Below are 12,738 nucleotides of genomic sequence, written 5' to 3'. Positions count from 1 at the left end.
CACAAAATGCAGAGGATAATATTAGAACAAATTGTGACAAGTATAAATGACTTAGTGTAGTATAATGAAAATTCATTTGGAAGTTGCCACTAAATAATTCAAGATCTTTGAGGGTGAAGCTAAAGGAGCCCCAAATTTCAAATCTTGTCTTGAGTTGACAGCAATTAAAATCCACAGGAAAAATAGATCAGGGTTCCTACACATTTGAAATTTCAAAATTCCATGCTTTTTTCAGACCCTAATTTCTAGATGTCTTGGTAAAAACAATTCCAACCAGTCAACCAATCTGTATATTTGGGATGTATGAGCCAGTCGTCAGAGAATTGACATCTACCCATGATGAGTTCTGCCAACGATCATACAAGGCATGCTGAATAGCTCGCTTACAAACAGTGTGTGGACATCACCTGTCCGCTGAAGCAGCAGTGAAACTTGATGACACCTGGGTGGGCCTTAAAAATGGTTGGAGGAGGACAGGAGCAGAAGGTTGGGCACTCAACTTGTCAATCTGTCCAAATTTTTCCTGCGACGTGTAGCCTACTGTATGTGCTCTTACACAAACATTATAGCTGTGCTAGCAAGTGCCTTAAAAAAACACACTGATCCATTTCTTTTTTTAGATATTCATAATTCTATGTTTTAGAAAATAGAACAGTGGTAACAGTCTTGGAAACATGAATATTTTTCCATACATTTGTTTCCATACTTTTCCAGACCTTTGAATTTATAAAATCAAATTCCATACTTTCCATACTTGCGTAGGAACCCTGATAGATGTTTCACTACATTCATCATCATCCAAAATCCCAGATTTTTAGTCCTGAAGACAGTCACTCGAGTTAACCTGCTCATACGTTATTACTAGGGTTCAAAAAACGCCTTGAGCGATGTCAGACCTTGACAGCCCAGATGGATTTCTCCAGTGGGTGGTAGAGCTTAAAGCAGAAGCCGTCCTTCTTTGAGGGCCTTTCTATCAGCTTGCATGCGCTGAGCAGGATGGTCCCGACCCAGTGGTCCGTTTTAGGGGTCTTATAGATCAAGAGAACTCCTGGCTTTAGTGCACACCACAGCTTGGTCCAACTCTTTAATGAGCCACGGATCTAAAAATAAAATAAATAAATAAATAAATAAAAAATTGTATACAATGGTGGGAAAAGATAGGGAGACAATGTAGTATAAAAAGACACTGAGACGCCATTTCTGCACCTTTAACCAGTTGGACATGATGACAACACTGGGGTCCTTTAATGCGCTGAACAGTTCCTTAGCTGCCCGCTTCTTTTCTTGCCTGTAATTCTGCTTTTGGACCTGTGAAACGTAAAAATAACATAGTTGAGTCATCAGTCTTACTGCTCAGTGGCCTGATCTCAAAAGTATAAACACTAGGTGGAAGCAGAGTCAAAGAAATGCTGGTTTAACCCTGGAAAACATGTGCCTTTGGTTATAAATGAGTGATAATTATAGCACATAATAACAGAGTACACTTGAGACTCCGGGACACTTAAAACGCTGCCCAAATACTTTCACACCAATGTGCATTTACAAAGACAAAGAGGTAAATAGTAGAGAGTAATGATGATTCTAGTAACAGTAATGCTCAGCAACTCTAGCTTTTTGGAAACAGTACAGGAAGTGATGTGTACCTTAAGAGACTCCTTCCGGGCCAGCTTTTCTGTAGGGGAGGGGCAGTCCTTCTCAAGACCATTAAACATCCTGGACTCAGACTGGAGGAGGGAGGGACAAGAGAGGGCCGTCAGTGAGGATCAACAGGAAACTACAGACAAACAAAATAGACCAAATTCTCGTCCTTCATACTTATTCTGGTTGTCAATTACATTTTGTTCAATAACAGCAGAGTAACTCAAGTACAACTATGGCTTTTAAATAATAAATATAGGAGTCACATTTACATTCAGTCGCTATACTCAGCTGCTTAAGCCTAAATTGTCGATCTTCTCATCTCTGTATGTTGTTTAATATGTTTGTGTATCATAAAAAAAAAAAAAAAAAAAAAAAATCAGATTATACACCGTTCTGTTTATCACGTAGTACATCTGCTTTTACGTCAGAGTTTTTATTAGACAGCAGAGGGCACAGATTGTTGGCTCATCTCCACTAATCACTAAACACAGATTATTACTAGTAACTCATAGTATGGCTTGCAACTGCATTTCACAGTGAAACTGCAGGATACTTTTGCTGTGCTAAGCCAGTATGATACACAGTGCTATATGGCGAGCCCACAAAGGCAGTAAATCTTAGCTAAACATTACAATACTCAGTATAAATGACAACATCCAAGAGTGAGGCTGTGATCAGTCTCCTATTGTTCCATAAGGGTTTCTAGGACAAGAGAAAGGGCCAAAAATGCAGCTGCGCTTGGGAATTTTTCCACATACATAATAAATAAGTCATATTACGAGACAAGGGAGGGTGAGGCGACAACAGGAGAGGAGACAAGACAAGATGAGGTAACCCCGTTGCAGCTGTCAACATTTACTGACCATTCCTTATTTGTATTACCAAGGAATGGAGACAGATTGTTAGGAACAGTACAACATAACAGGAGAGGCAGCAGCAACACAATAAAAGCTTAGTTGCTCAATAAAAAGCTTGTGTTGCCAAAAGACACAGTTCCCACCACGGCACTTTGGTCCAGTGTCTTCACTTAAAACTACATATGCTTCGTTTTTTTTTTTTTCCAGTGCTGTTATGCAACATTTTCTTTTTTAAGGCTGGAAATGTTCTACTTTACCTCATGACTTTCTTGTTACTATTCTAAGCTATTTAAATTTTAACATAAACACTTGTCTGTGCAGATTTTACCTAAAAAGTAAGAAAAATCCTCAAAACAAGCCCTAAGACTTTTGCACTGATGTTTAAAGGGTGTTAAGAAAGTAATCATCACAAAACTCATAAAAGACTTTGGTGTGCTGTTAAAGAGCTGCCCAATCAGGAGCTGTGTTCTTACCTTGCTGCCTGGTGATTGGGCAGGACTAAGTTCATTACTCAGCATGGAGAGACCGTTCCTGTCTGTTTCACTGCCTGGTGGGAACCCACAACACACAGTCACATACAAATGAACTTGGTGAATAAACCTGCTGACAGACAATTAAAGCATGACAGCCGCCAAAGGAGCTAAAAAAGCAGCAGCAGAGGTTTGTTGATTTGTATGAAATAAGAACAGTACAACACAATACACAGTAATCTCACAAACAGTGCAAAGTACACAAGCACACTTTACACGTTATTGTATATTCCTGCCATATCCACGCGCCGTTTGTTGGTTTGCGGCCTTTACCTGCGCTGAGGTTGTAGAGGTCGTTGTCTCCTCCATAAGACAGGTTCCGGGTGAGGGTGCGGGGGTCGATTTTAGGTGGGGAGACAGCATTCGGGCACAGAGAAAACCTCCGATGGAACAAATTCTCCTCCTTCATTCTGACAACCTGCTTGCCCTCTGCAGAGACACAAACACAGAGGGAACGACGCTAAGACATGGCAAAGGAAGACCGAGAACTGAGATGGCATCAAAATCTTCAAAAATATCTCGCCAAGCTCTAAAATTACAGACACAGTTCTCTCCGTGTTTGTCCATCAGCCTCTCTGGACCCCCACCCTTTATCTCCTCCGGCTATGCAAACAAAGAACTACTGTATGGAGACATGTCAGCCTGTCCACATAATGGGACCGAGCATGGCAGAGACACGCCGTTCACACTGCACATTGTCAGCGTACATGACAAATAGTGTTTCCACCCAAGTTCGCTCAAGCTGTCCACAGAGAGCCACTGTCCAAGGCCACACTCCACAGCCGCCACAAGCATTACCACCACTCCTCCATCCACTCCGTCTGCCCACATCAGCCAGCTCTGTAGTGCAAAGACAGTCTGCAAACTATAAGAAAAAAAGCACTAATCCTTTCTTTAATGTTGATAATGAATAGGGGTGTTAGAGAATATCGGTTCTGAAATATATCACAATATTTCATTTCACGATACTGTATTGATATTTAAAAGTACTGAATCGATATTTTTAGGTATTTATTCAAATCCAGATAGGTTAATTTTTGTTTTTTTTGGTATTATTTAACAGTGTTTTATTAAATAATGATATTTGAAGCATCCTAAAAGCAGATGTTAGTTCCTTTGCTAGGATTGCACAAAAATAATGTTATGATGTTAGTTGTAAACTAATAGAATATGAACATTTGAGCAGGATCTTAAACTTTAAAGTTTGTAAAATATAATTTAAGTTTTAACACAGGAAGATTTTGTGATAAAGCATTAGATCCTGTTGTGATCAAATAAAAATGTGTTTAGTATGTGCGCATCTTTCTGGTGTAATTCAATTCTTCCAGCAACAAATCTTAAAAAAACAAACAAAAACAAACCAATGAAAAATTGCCTCTTTAACAGTATCATGATATATTGTATTGTGATCCTAGTACTGTGATTTGTATTGTATCGCCAGATTCTTGCCAGTACACACCCCTAATAATGAATACAACTTTTAATGTGTCTATGCACATGCAACCATAGAGGGCAAGACTATTAGAATTCTTAACAACTGGAACTAAAAACAAACTGTTTAGTTAACTCAAATATAAAGAATAAAATTATATAAAAACTACAGTGAACAACTGGATATGACCTAAAATAAAACAAAACCAAGTCTGACTGAATCTGATTCCTATACTAGATTACTTCAGATGCAGTTTTTGATTTAGCTAAATGGTACTAATCTCTCCTGTTATGGGAACAACCTCTGTGGTTCATCGTTTACAAAAATAAAATGACTTTGCACATGGGACTTTTAAAAAACAGCAGCTTTGTAAATCATATCTCATGTCATGCATTCTTTCATTTTACATTTATCAGATTCTATAATTAAAGACTTTGCTGATAATACCTGAAAAACTACCACTAAATTAAAACTAAACTAGCAATTTTCTTTGGAGGTCAACTCGAATCACACAAAGAATAAACACAATTAAAAGCACTACTGTAACTCTTAAAACAGAATCTCTGGTGCGGTTAAATATACAGGATCAGACGGGGGCTTTGCAATCTAATGTCGTCACTGCTGTCTTTAATTTACAGCAGTGAGGGGATGAGTCAGTCTGTCATGCCCACTTGAAGGGTGCAAAAATAAGCACACACATAAATCCAACCATAGAGGACCATACAGAGGTTAGACAGACCTATGTCTAGACTTCATGTCATCTGTGAGGTTGTGTTTGTTAGTGACAAAGATGTTTTGTTGATACACGGAGACAAAAGACGCCACTCATCCTCATCCTCATCTGTCTACTTCATTTCACTCTCTACTAAACTATGCAACAATTGACAAGTTGCAAACTGATCAGAGGATGTTACTAACAACAGCTGAGGGTCACTGCTGTTTCCAGACAGATCATTATGTTCGTTCGAATGGGTAGTAAGTTGATCCTAGCAAATCGGAGCTGTCAGTAAAACACTGAGGTTAATGGAGCGTAGCCGTTACCACCTGGGTCTGTCTGGGAAGGCTCACTGTGTTCAGCCCAGATCAATATAATCCCATTCATCTTCTCTCAGTGCACAAATACATACAGCAAACCAGACCCTCTGACTCCCAGCCTACGGAGCGGTCTCGCCCACAAGTGCTCAATTACAACATCCCCGAAGTGCATGTTGCATAAATATCATTCATACATTTTTACTGAATGATTCATTTTTAACTCTCCCACATAATTCAACTGTGATTACACTGGCTCATGATGTCAGTGCACTGTGTCGCAGTGTGCATAGGGCTGAATAAGAGACCAATGGGTTGGCAATTGCTTAAACTGAGATTTGGAGACCGTATATGGGATTTGGAAACATCCAAGCAGAACCAAGATAAGCCTTTTGGGCGAATATATATGTAAAATGTGAAATAACAGTCAAGTTTGCACATTGTTGTCACACCACTCCCTGCTACTTCTGTGACTCATGTCCAAACCCATTCTTTATTTTGGATTTTGTGGTCTCTTATTTGTATTACTTCGTCATGCCCCCTAGTCATGTGTCCTTTCAGACAGGCAGCGACGAACAACCGAGATATTAGAGAGAAAGGTGCTTTTTTTTTCTACACAAAAAGAGGCACTATTTGTACTTGTGGGGCAGGTCTAAAAATAGCACACAATTGCTGCAGTGCATGTGTACATGTGTAGTACACTGCTGAACCCTGAGTGGGGAGCAGGCTGCATGATGTAGAGTTTGAAGCTCTAGTATTACACAACACAATGGGCTCAAATATACGTACAGACAGAATTAAATCCACTAATAGTACAAGAACTAAAGCAGGTCATGCTGTCGTAGGCTGACATGGACACTGACAGAACAAACCAATCACATCTGGTTCCCACAGCTGCAGGGTGGGATTGTGCATGAGCATATTATGCAGTCTAGACACAGCATGGGTGTGGCCTTCATGCATGCTTAATGTGTGTGTTGTGTGTGGACTTGCCCGGCCGTGTGCGTGCTGAATGATTCAAGTGTGAAGTGACAGTGCAGACGACGTGCATACGTGACCGTGCGCTTGTCTTACTGCTGCAGAATGAGAAGAGGATTACACATGCATATGATGTAGTGCTAAAGGAGAAAGAAAACTCTTTTACCCAACTAGCCAAACCTAATGGCTGCAGCACAGCAGGGTGAATTGAATGTGCATTTCTATATAACACACATAAACAAGCAGCAGTGGCCGCATGCTTATTTTACTACATTAACTGTTATAATTAAAGTCACATTTTTACTTGCATGTGTCTCTAATGTCCATCTGTTCAGGTGTAATCAGGTATAGCTCCCATGGCTTAGTGACTAACCCTATAACACCAAACATATCAAATTTGATGAGTTTTGAAGCCCTGCATGATCAGTGTGATATTTTTTTTCTTGAAAAACCTGATGTATACAATTAGATACATGCAATTCATGAATAATCCAACAGGGGGGAGGAATTCATTCAACACAGGCCTTTCCAGTGACACTACAAGACTGTTATTAATGAAGAAGGAGGCAGAACTTTGACAATTTAGAAAAGGAATTACCAATTTGTTAGACATATTTGTGTTATATTATGCTTTTGTTTGTTCAAAAATAATAATATTTGAGCATTGAGACCCAATGTATCAAATAAGATACAAAATTGAAACTCATACATGGAAACTGATGTTTGAAAAACATTTTTGTTGGTTGTTCAGATGGACCAATAAATGTGCGAGTTTCAAAGAACTGGACTTTTTTGTCAATGATTTCATGGTTCAGGCTTTACAGAGTTAAAGGTAAATTCACACTGACTACTACTACTACTACTACTATCTGAGGAGGAAAAGGTACACTTAAAATAGAAAAAACAGGAAATGCCAGATAGTGCACATAATTCATTAGCAGCATATAATTTTAAGAAATCCAGTCACTTGTGATAGAATAGGCTCGATCCTGAGGCAAAAGTAGAGCATGGAAGGCCACGCCTCAGTCCTCTGCAAAAGCTCAAATATGTTGACATCAACACAGAAATATATCATCAAATAAAACATTCCATTGCTTGTTATCTTTTAGTATGTTATTAAAGGATGGTGTGGGTTTCAGTGTTGACACAGTTTTAGAAATGAAGTCTATTTAACTGATGCTGATAAGCACCAAATTAGCAGCACAATGTGAGGCTACATAAAAACACTGGACTCTTTAATTGCCTGATTTTGGTGAGGAAGTGCAGTGGTGACATTTACAAAAGAAAGAGGAGCTCTGGAGTGTGTAAGAAAAATGGTGCCACTTCAACAACCACAAGAAATTCAATATATTTATCAGTGGCTCTGATATCACTACTGAGACTAATGCTGCTATCTATAATAAACAGGGATAACAAGCCAAAAAGGCATTTCTGATAACCAATCTTGTGTGATCAAGCTAAGAGAAACAAGGAGTTACACAGACCGACGTTCCTTTCTCAAAACTTTCGTGAGAAAGTTTAGAGTTTAGTTTAGAGACAGAAAATGCAGGAGAAATCCAGATGTTATTCTTGCTTACCCTCTCCCTCCAATTACTTCCTTAAAGAGTAAAGCATTAACATTCATTACTTTCATTCTTTCTACAGTGCACAAGCTGCGCAGCGCTAGGTTAACTCTGAATTCATGCAGGACGGTCATTCTACACAGGTGCTAGGCTAATATTTAGTCACTGGTGTGCAGCGATAACACCGTGGTGGCAGCACCAGGCTTGTCAATAACACAGATTCCACATATTAACCTTGAGCTATGCATAGAAGGTTAGATAAAACAACAACAACAACAGAGCCTGACCCACAGTTACCTTGTCGAGGTGAAAGTATGAGGCATGCTTAAGTTCAGTAATCATTACACCAACTGGAGCAGCTGGGAGTGAAGAAAGAGGGAGGTGTCTGGTAAAGGAACATATTGGCATGTCCGAACCTGTATATTTTTAATATGCTTGACTGATCTAACAAACACAAATTTAAGTCTCTCTCAGGGACACATGGTACAAGGGTGTGAATGTGCTGGCTGATAATAACCTTCACTGTGCTAGGAAAAAAAAAAAACACTTTGTTTTGTGTTAAATAAAGCCCTGAAACCTTCCACAGATCAGTGAACCAACCCATTCTAGCAACCTGTTTGATAATAATCCACTTTACAAAATGTAAAAATACACACACTATGTGGGAGAAATGAGGAACTTGTTATCATACTGGCCTCTGGCAGTGAAGGTAAAACAATTTCTACGATAACACAGCTTAAGATTTTCCAGTCCATGGTTTACTATTTGCACTGAGCTTTATGAAAACTATCACAGTGAAAATCTAGGGAAATGTTTGTGGCAGTTAATGAACCTGGCACATTCTATCTGCACTGCAAGTTTTATCACTGTGTGTCATATGACGGCAACTGCATACTGGTTTAAAACTACAGTAGACTGTTGGTACACAAGGTCATTAGTGCAACATCAATCATTTGATTTGCATGTGTTGCTCTGACTGCTGTAGCTAGCTTTCTTACATGAGCAAAACAAAACAGTGTCTGAAGGAGATGCAGTGTGTTCTGAGAAGGAGGGGGAGATAAAATGTATAATGAGTGTGTTGACCTAATTAATGCTGGACTCAAAGCAGGATTTCCGTCATGACCTCCAATGCACCGTTTGGCATCATGATCCATCTGAAAAACAGTTTGTGGTATTAAAAACAAAACAAAACAAAAAAAAAAAACCACATGGCTCCCTTCATGTGTTGCGCAGTTAAACATCTTCAGTCAATAAAATCACCTTGTTACTATTCAGCCAGCAGCTACGGGGAGTATTATAATGCATATTTAAACATCAACAAGCTTTGCCTTGAATGGAACACTTTGTTATGCTTTATTTTTTCCATCATGATGTTGGCTCCATGATGTCAACACCCTGAAGAATGAGAATATATGAAAAGACGATCTTTAGCTTTAAGCACCTGCACATTGTCGCCAACATGCCAGCATATATATCTAGCAGATACAGCAACAGAATAGCACATATGTTTGTTTACAAGAGGACGAGAACAAAACAACACCACCAGACCAGCTGTTCCTCATATGATGGCATAGATTAAACCAATACCCTCACTCCATCCATCCATCTATCCACCCACCCTCCCGACCCCCCACCCTGTTAACCCTCTCTAGTGACGACAGGCCTAATGGACGGCAGCATGACCTACATATACGCCAATACTGGGTCACTAGATATAGAAAGTGCATCAAAAATGTACAACGCGACATATTGTAACAGACAGACTGCTCATACAAAGGCGAGATAAGAAGACATGTTGCTCAAGTGCAGTGGATTTTGACTATAGTCCTTTCCACTGCTACTCCAGGATTTTTTAAACCTGCTTTTTTGGCTTCTATATTGCTGCAAAACAAATCTGAATCCATTTCACAATGACTCTAGGGCTGAACAGCATGCAAAAACACATCTACTTTACATAATATACCATTATTTTTACAGATATTACAACTGCAATATGAGTCACAATGGAAATGGTACTTTTTGCATATAATTTTCACTGACAAAAAAATTTACAATGATGGGATTTTTTCCTGGGTCTATTTTCTTATGTTTCTTCTGTTATTTGTCATCTCTGTAGCACCATAAAGCCTTATTTATAATCATACGGTAGGATCAGGGCTGGGAAACATGACAAATAATATGATCGCAATATTTTTTCCATGATAACAACATAGATATTTATGACAACATATAATAATTTGATAATGCTGACAGTTTAAAGAGCATCCTGATGATGTCTGAAGGCTGAAGAAAGAAGGGTCATTATCTAATTTTTCAATGTTAACACAGAAAAGCATTTTCATACTCTCAGTAATAACCAGTGCACTACTGTGTGTTTAAACAAAGGGACATAAGAAAAAAAAAATGACTGTGCCATGACTGTGTGCCAAACTCCAACACAGACAGCAGCAGGAGTGAGGCAGGACGTCTGTAAATGATACCAACACGCAGTAGAGCCTCTCAGCAGAGTTTCTGAGTACATAACTACATTCGTACAAACATTTATCTGCCAGTGTGAAGGACAGACCACTGTTATCTGCCAAATGAAAAATCTATCTGCAGGTGGCCCCTTGCAGGTGTCGTACTTATTTCTTGCGTATGATAAGCTGCTGTTGTTCTTAAAAATGTCCAAAACTGATTGTTCTTGACATTCATTTTATTGTCATTTGTTTTGCGGAAATTTTATCAGCCAGCCCTTGCTGTGACATAAGCCAGAATAATTTCAATGCAAAACAAAACAATGGAGTAACTGTTAGCCACAGTTTCATATAAACCAAGATATGATCGCCACACAGAAAAGGTAAAACAAAATTCATAATCACTGTGTCATAGGCAACCTTTAATTGTTTTTCCTCAGCTCGTTCAGTGAGTTTCAGCAGTAGAGAAATAATATTTCTACTGTTGGATCTGCTAGCTTAGCTATTAGCTTAGTGATGCAAAGTTTGTCCCATTGGTCTTTTGTTTCATCAAATTATTCATGACATACACTGCTCTTGGACTGTTAGCTTGCTTTCGAAATTTGCCCATTTAAGTACTAGCTGTTTGGATTGTACTCTGCTGTCTGAGAACACTGGTCTGCAAGTAAAATGCTTCCAGAATAAAATTTTAAGACATGTGAGTCACTGATAAAGAAAAAGCAAGTAAACCTGCTGGATGGCTGAAGTTACCTAGATACAGTCTTGGGTCAAAATGTGCAATTTGAGAATTAACGAGAGACTGGGTTTAACCCCAAAGAAATACTTTTCTTAGACCTACCAGATCTACTTCAAAACACTGACTGCACATTACAATACATTCACTTTACAGGTTCTATCTAGTGGAAGATTTATAAATCCATTGTCAATGTACACAAACTAATATATATGAGTAATAACACTTTATCATATACCTTGAAAATATCAGCAAACCAGCACTTTTGTCATTTGTTTTCCAATTAATCTTATTGAAATATGCAACATTTAGCACATTTAATCTCTGAAGCAGATACTTTCTAAAAAAAACCTTGTAGACCAGTGTAATTGGTTTAGTTGAGCATTTAAATTATGTTATTCTGGTTACGTGGATGTATAGAATGTATATATTGCTACAAGTGCCATGTAGCATTACCATGGTAACACAGACGGAACTGTGGCTGGGCTAAACAGGATACCCTTTAAGCAAAAAATAGAGCTCCTGTGATTTGGACACAGCAATATTGAAATTTTGATAATATGCCATTTAAATGTTGAGATCTAAAGTACGATCTCATACTGAAAAAAATAAATAAATCCAAGTTTTTTTACTTTATGCAGCAAATAAATAAATGCAGATGAGAGCATCTACACAGCTACATAAAGAAGTGGAGGAGGCAGCCTCAAAAGCTGCTTCTGAGTAATATCCACTTACTGGAAAACCTAAACTACATAAAAACCCAGAGCTGTAACACTGTCTAGGATAACATAAGGAAGCAGAAATAGACTTGCATCCAGTGTTATAAAAGTAGACACAGGAGGGTAGTTTTATGACACTCTGGGGGAGGATGTGTGGTTTCGTTGTTCTATTCTGGGTCTTTCCAGGGGTGCAGTGTGTATATTTTAGGAGGCTCACAAGGAGAAAATGCCTTGTAGTCAGACTTTGATCTTACTTAAAATAGGAAACCCCTTTGCTCTGTGGGGACTGCAGTGGTCCGTGACACGGTAAACTCGGATCTCCGCCCTCTTTCAGCCAGCATGCTTCTCCCTGATGCTGCAGTGACTGGACTGATTTTCAGTATTATGACGTCCCATCTCTGAATTCTCCTTGAGGTCAGAGGTTGTGTGGGTTCAGGGAGTTTACTCAGGCTGAGAGTGAAAAGTAGGTATGTTAAAATAAGTCAACATGTACTGTGTATAAAAACAGAAACGGTGTCTGCAAAAGGATATCCTCAAGTATCTTAGCATCTTTTATCTTCCTCCTCCTTTCTGTTCAGTAAGTTGCCTTTTCCACTGCTCACACAGATCTGATGCTAATCAGATCTCCAATCCTGTCTCTAACCAACAAGTCTCTAAAAGTCTCTGTCTTTTAAAATTGTGGATTAAATACTCTTTTTTGAGAGAGTTCAGTCTGTAAGTCTCATATATGATTTCAACAGTTGTTCACACACACTTTCATAGAAGTCAAATATGTCTGAGGACGTGTTCCCAGCCCCA

General features: G+C 38.8%; 1 protein-coding gene across 2 annotated transcripts in view; it reads right to left on the bottom strand.

Moving 5' to 3' along the window:
- The window catches only part of osbpl5 (oxysterol binding protein-like 5), a 46,454-nt gene that overhangs the window by 16,359 nt on the left and 17,357 nt on the right, over positions 1-12,738 (bottom strand). Inside the window, exons 3-7 of one of the 2 annotated variants that reach the window (XM_030136505.1) lie at positions 3,302-3,457; positions 2,972-3,045; positions 1,644-1,724; positions 1,207-1,308; positions 897-1,100 (exon numbers count right to left, since the gene is read on the bottom strand). In XM_030136505.1, coding sequence (XP_029992365.1) covers positions 897-1,100; positions 1,207-1,308; positions 1,644-1,724; positions 2,972-3,045; positions 3,302-3,437 — 597 coding nt within the window. In that variant the 5' untranslated portion in view covers positions 3,438-3,457. The remainder of the gene's footprint in view (positions 1-896; positions 1,101-1,206; positions 1,309-1,643; positions 1,725-2,971; positions 3,046-3,301; positions 3,458-12,738) is intronic. The other variant, XM_030136506.1, reaches the window with a different exon arrangement.

This window comes from Sphaeramia orbicularis, chromosome 6 (assembly GCF_902148855.1).
Source record: "Sphaeramia orbicularis chromosome 6, fSphaOr1.1, whole genome shotgun sequence".
NCBI lineage: Eukaryota > Metazoa > Chordata > Actinopteri > Kurtiformes > Apogonidae > Sphaeramia > Sphaeramia orbicularis.
The sequence above is the reverse complement of the archived record's forward strand: the minus strand, read 5'-3'. Positions and strand labels throughout refer to the sequence as shown.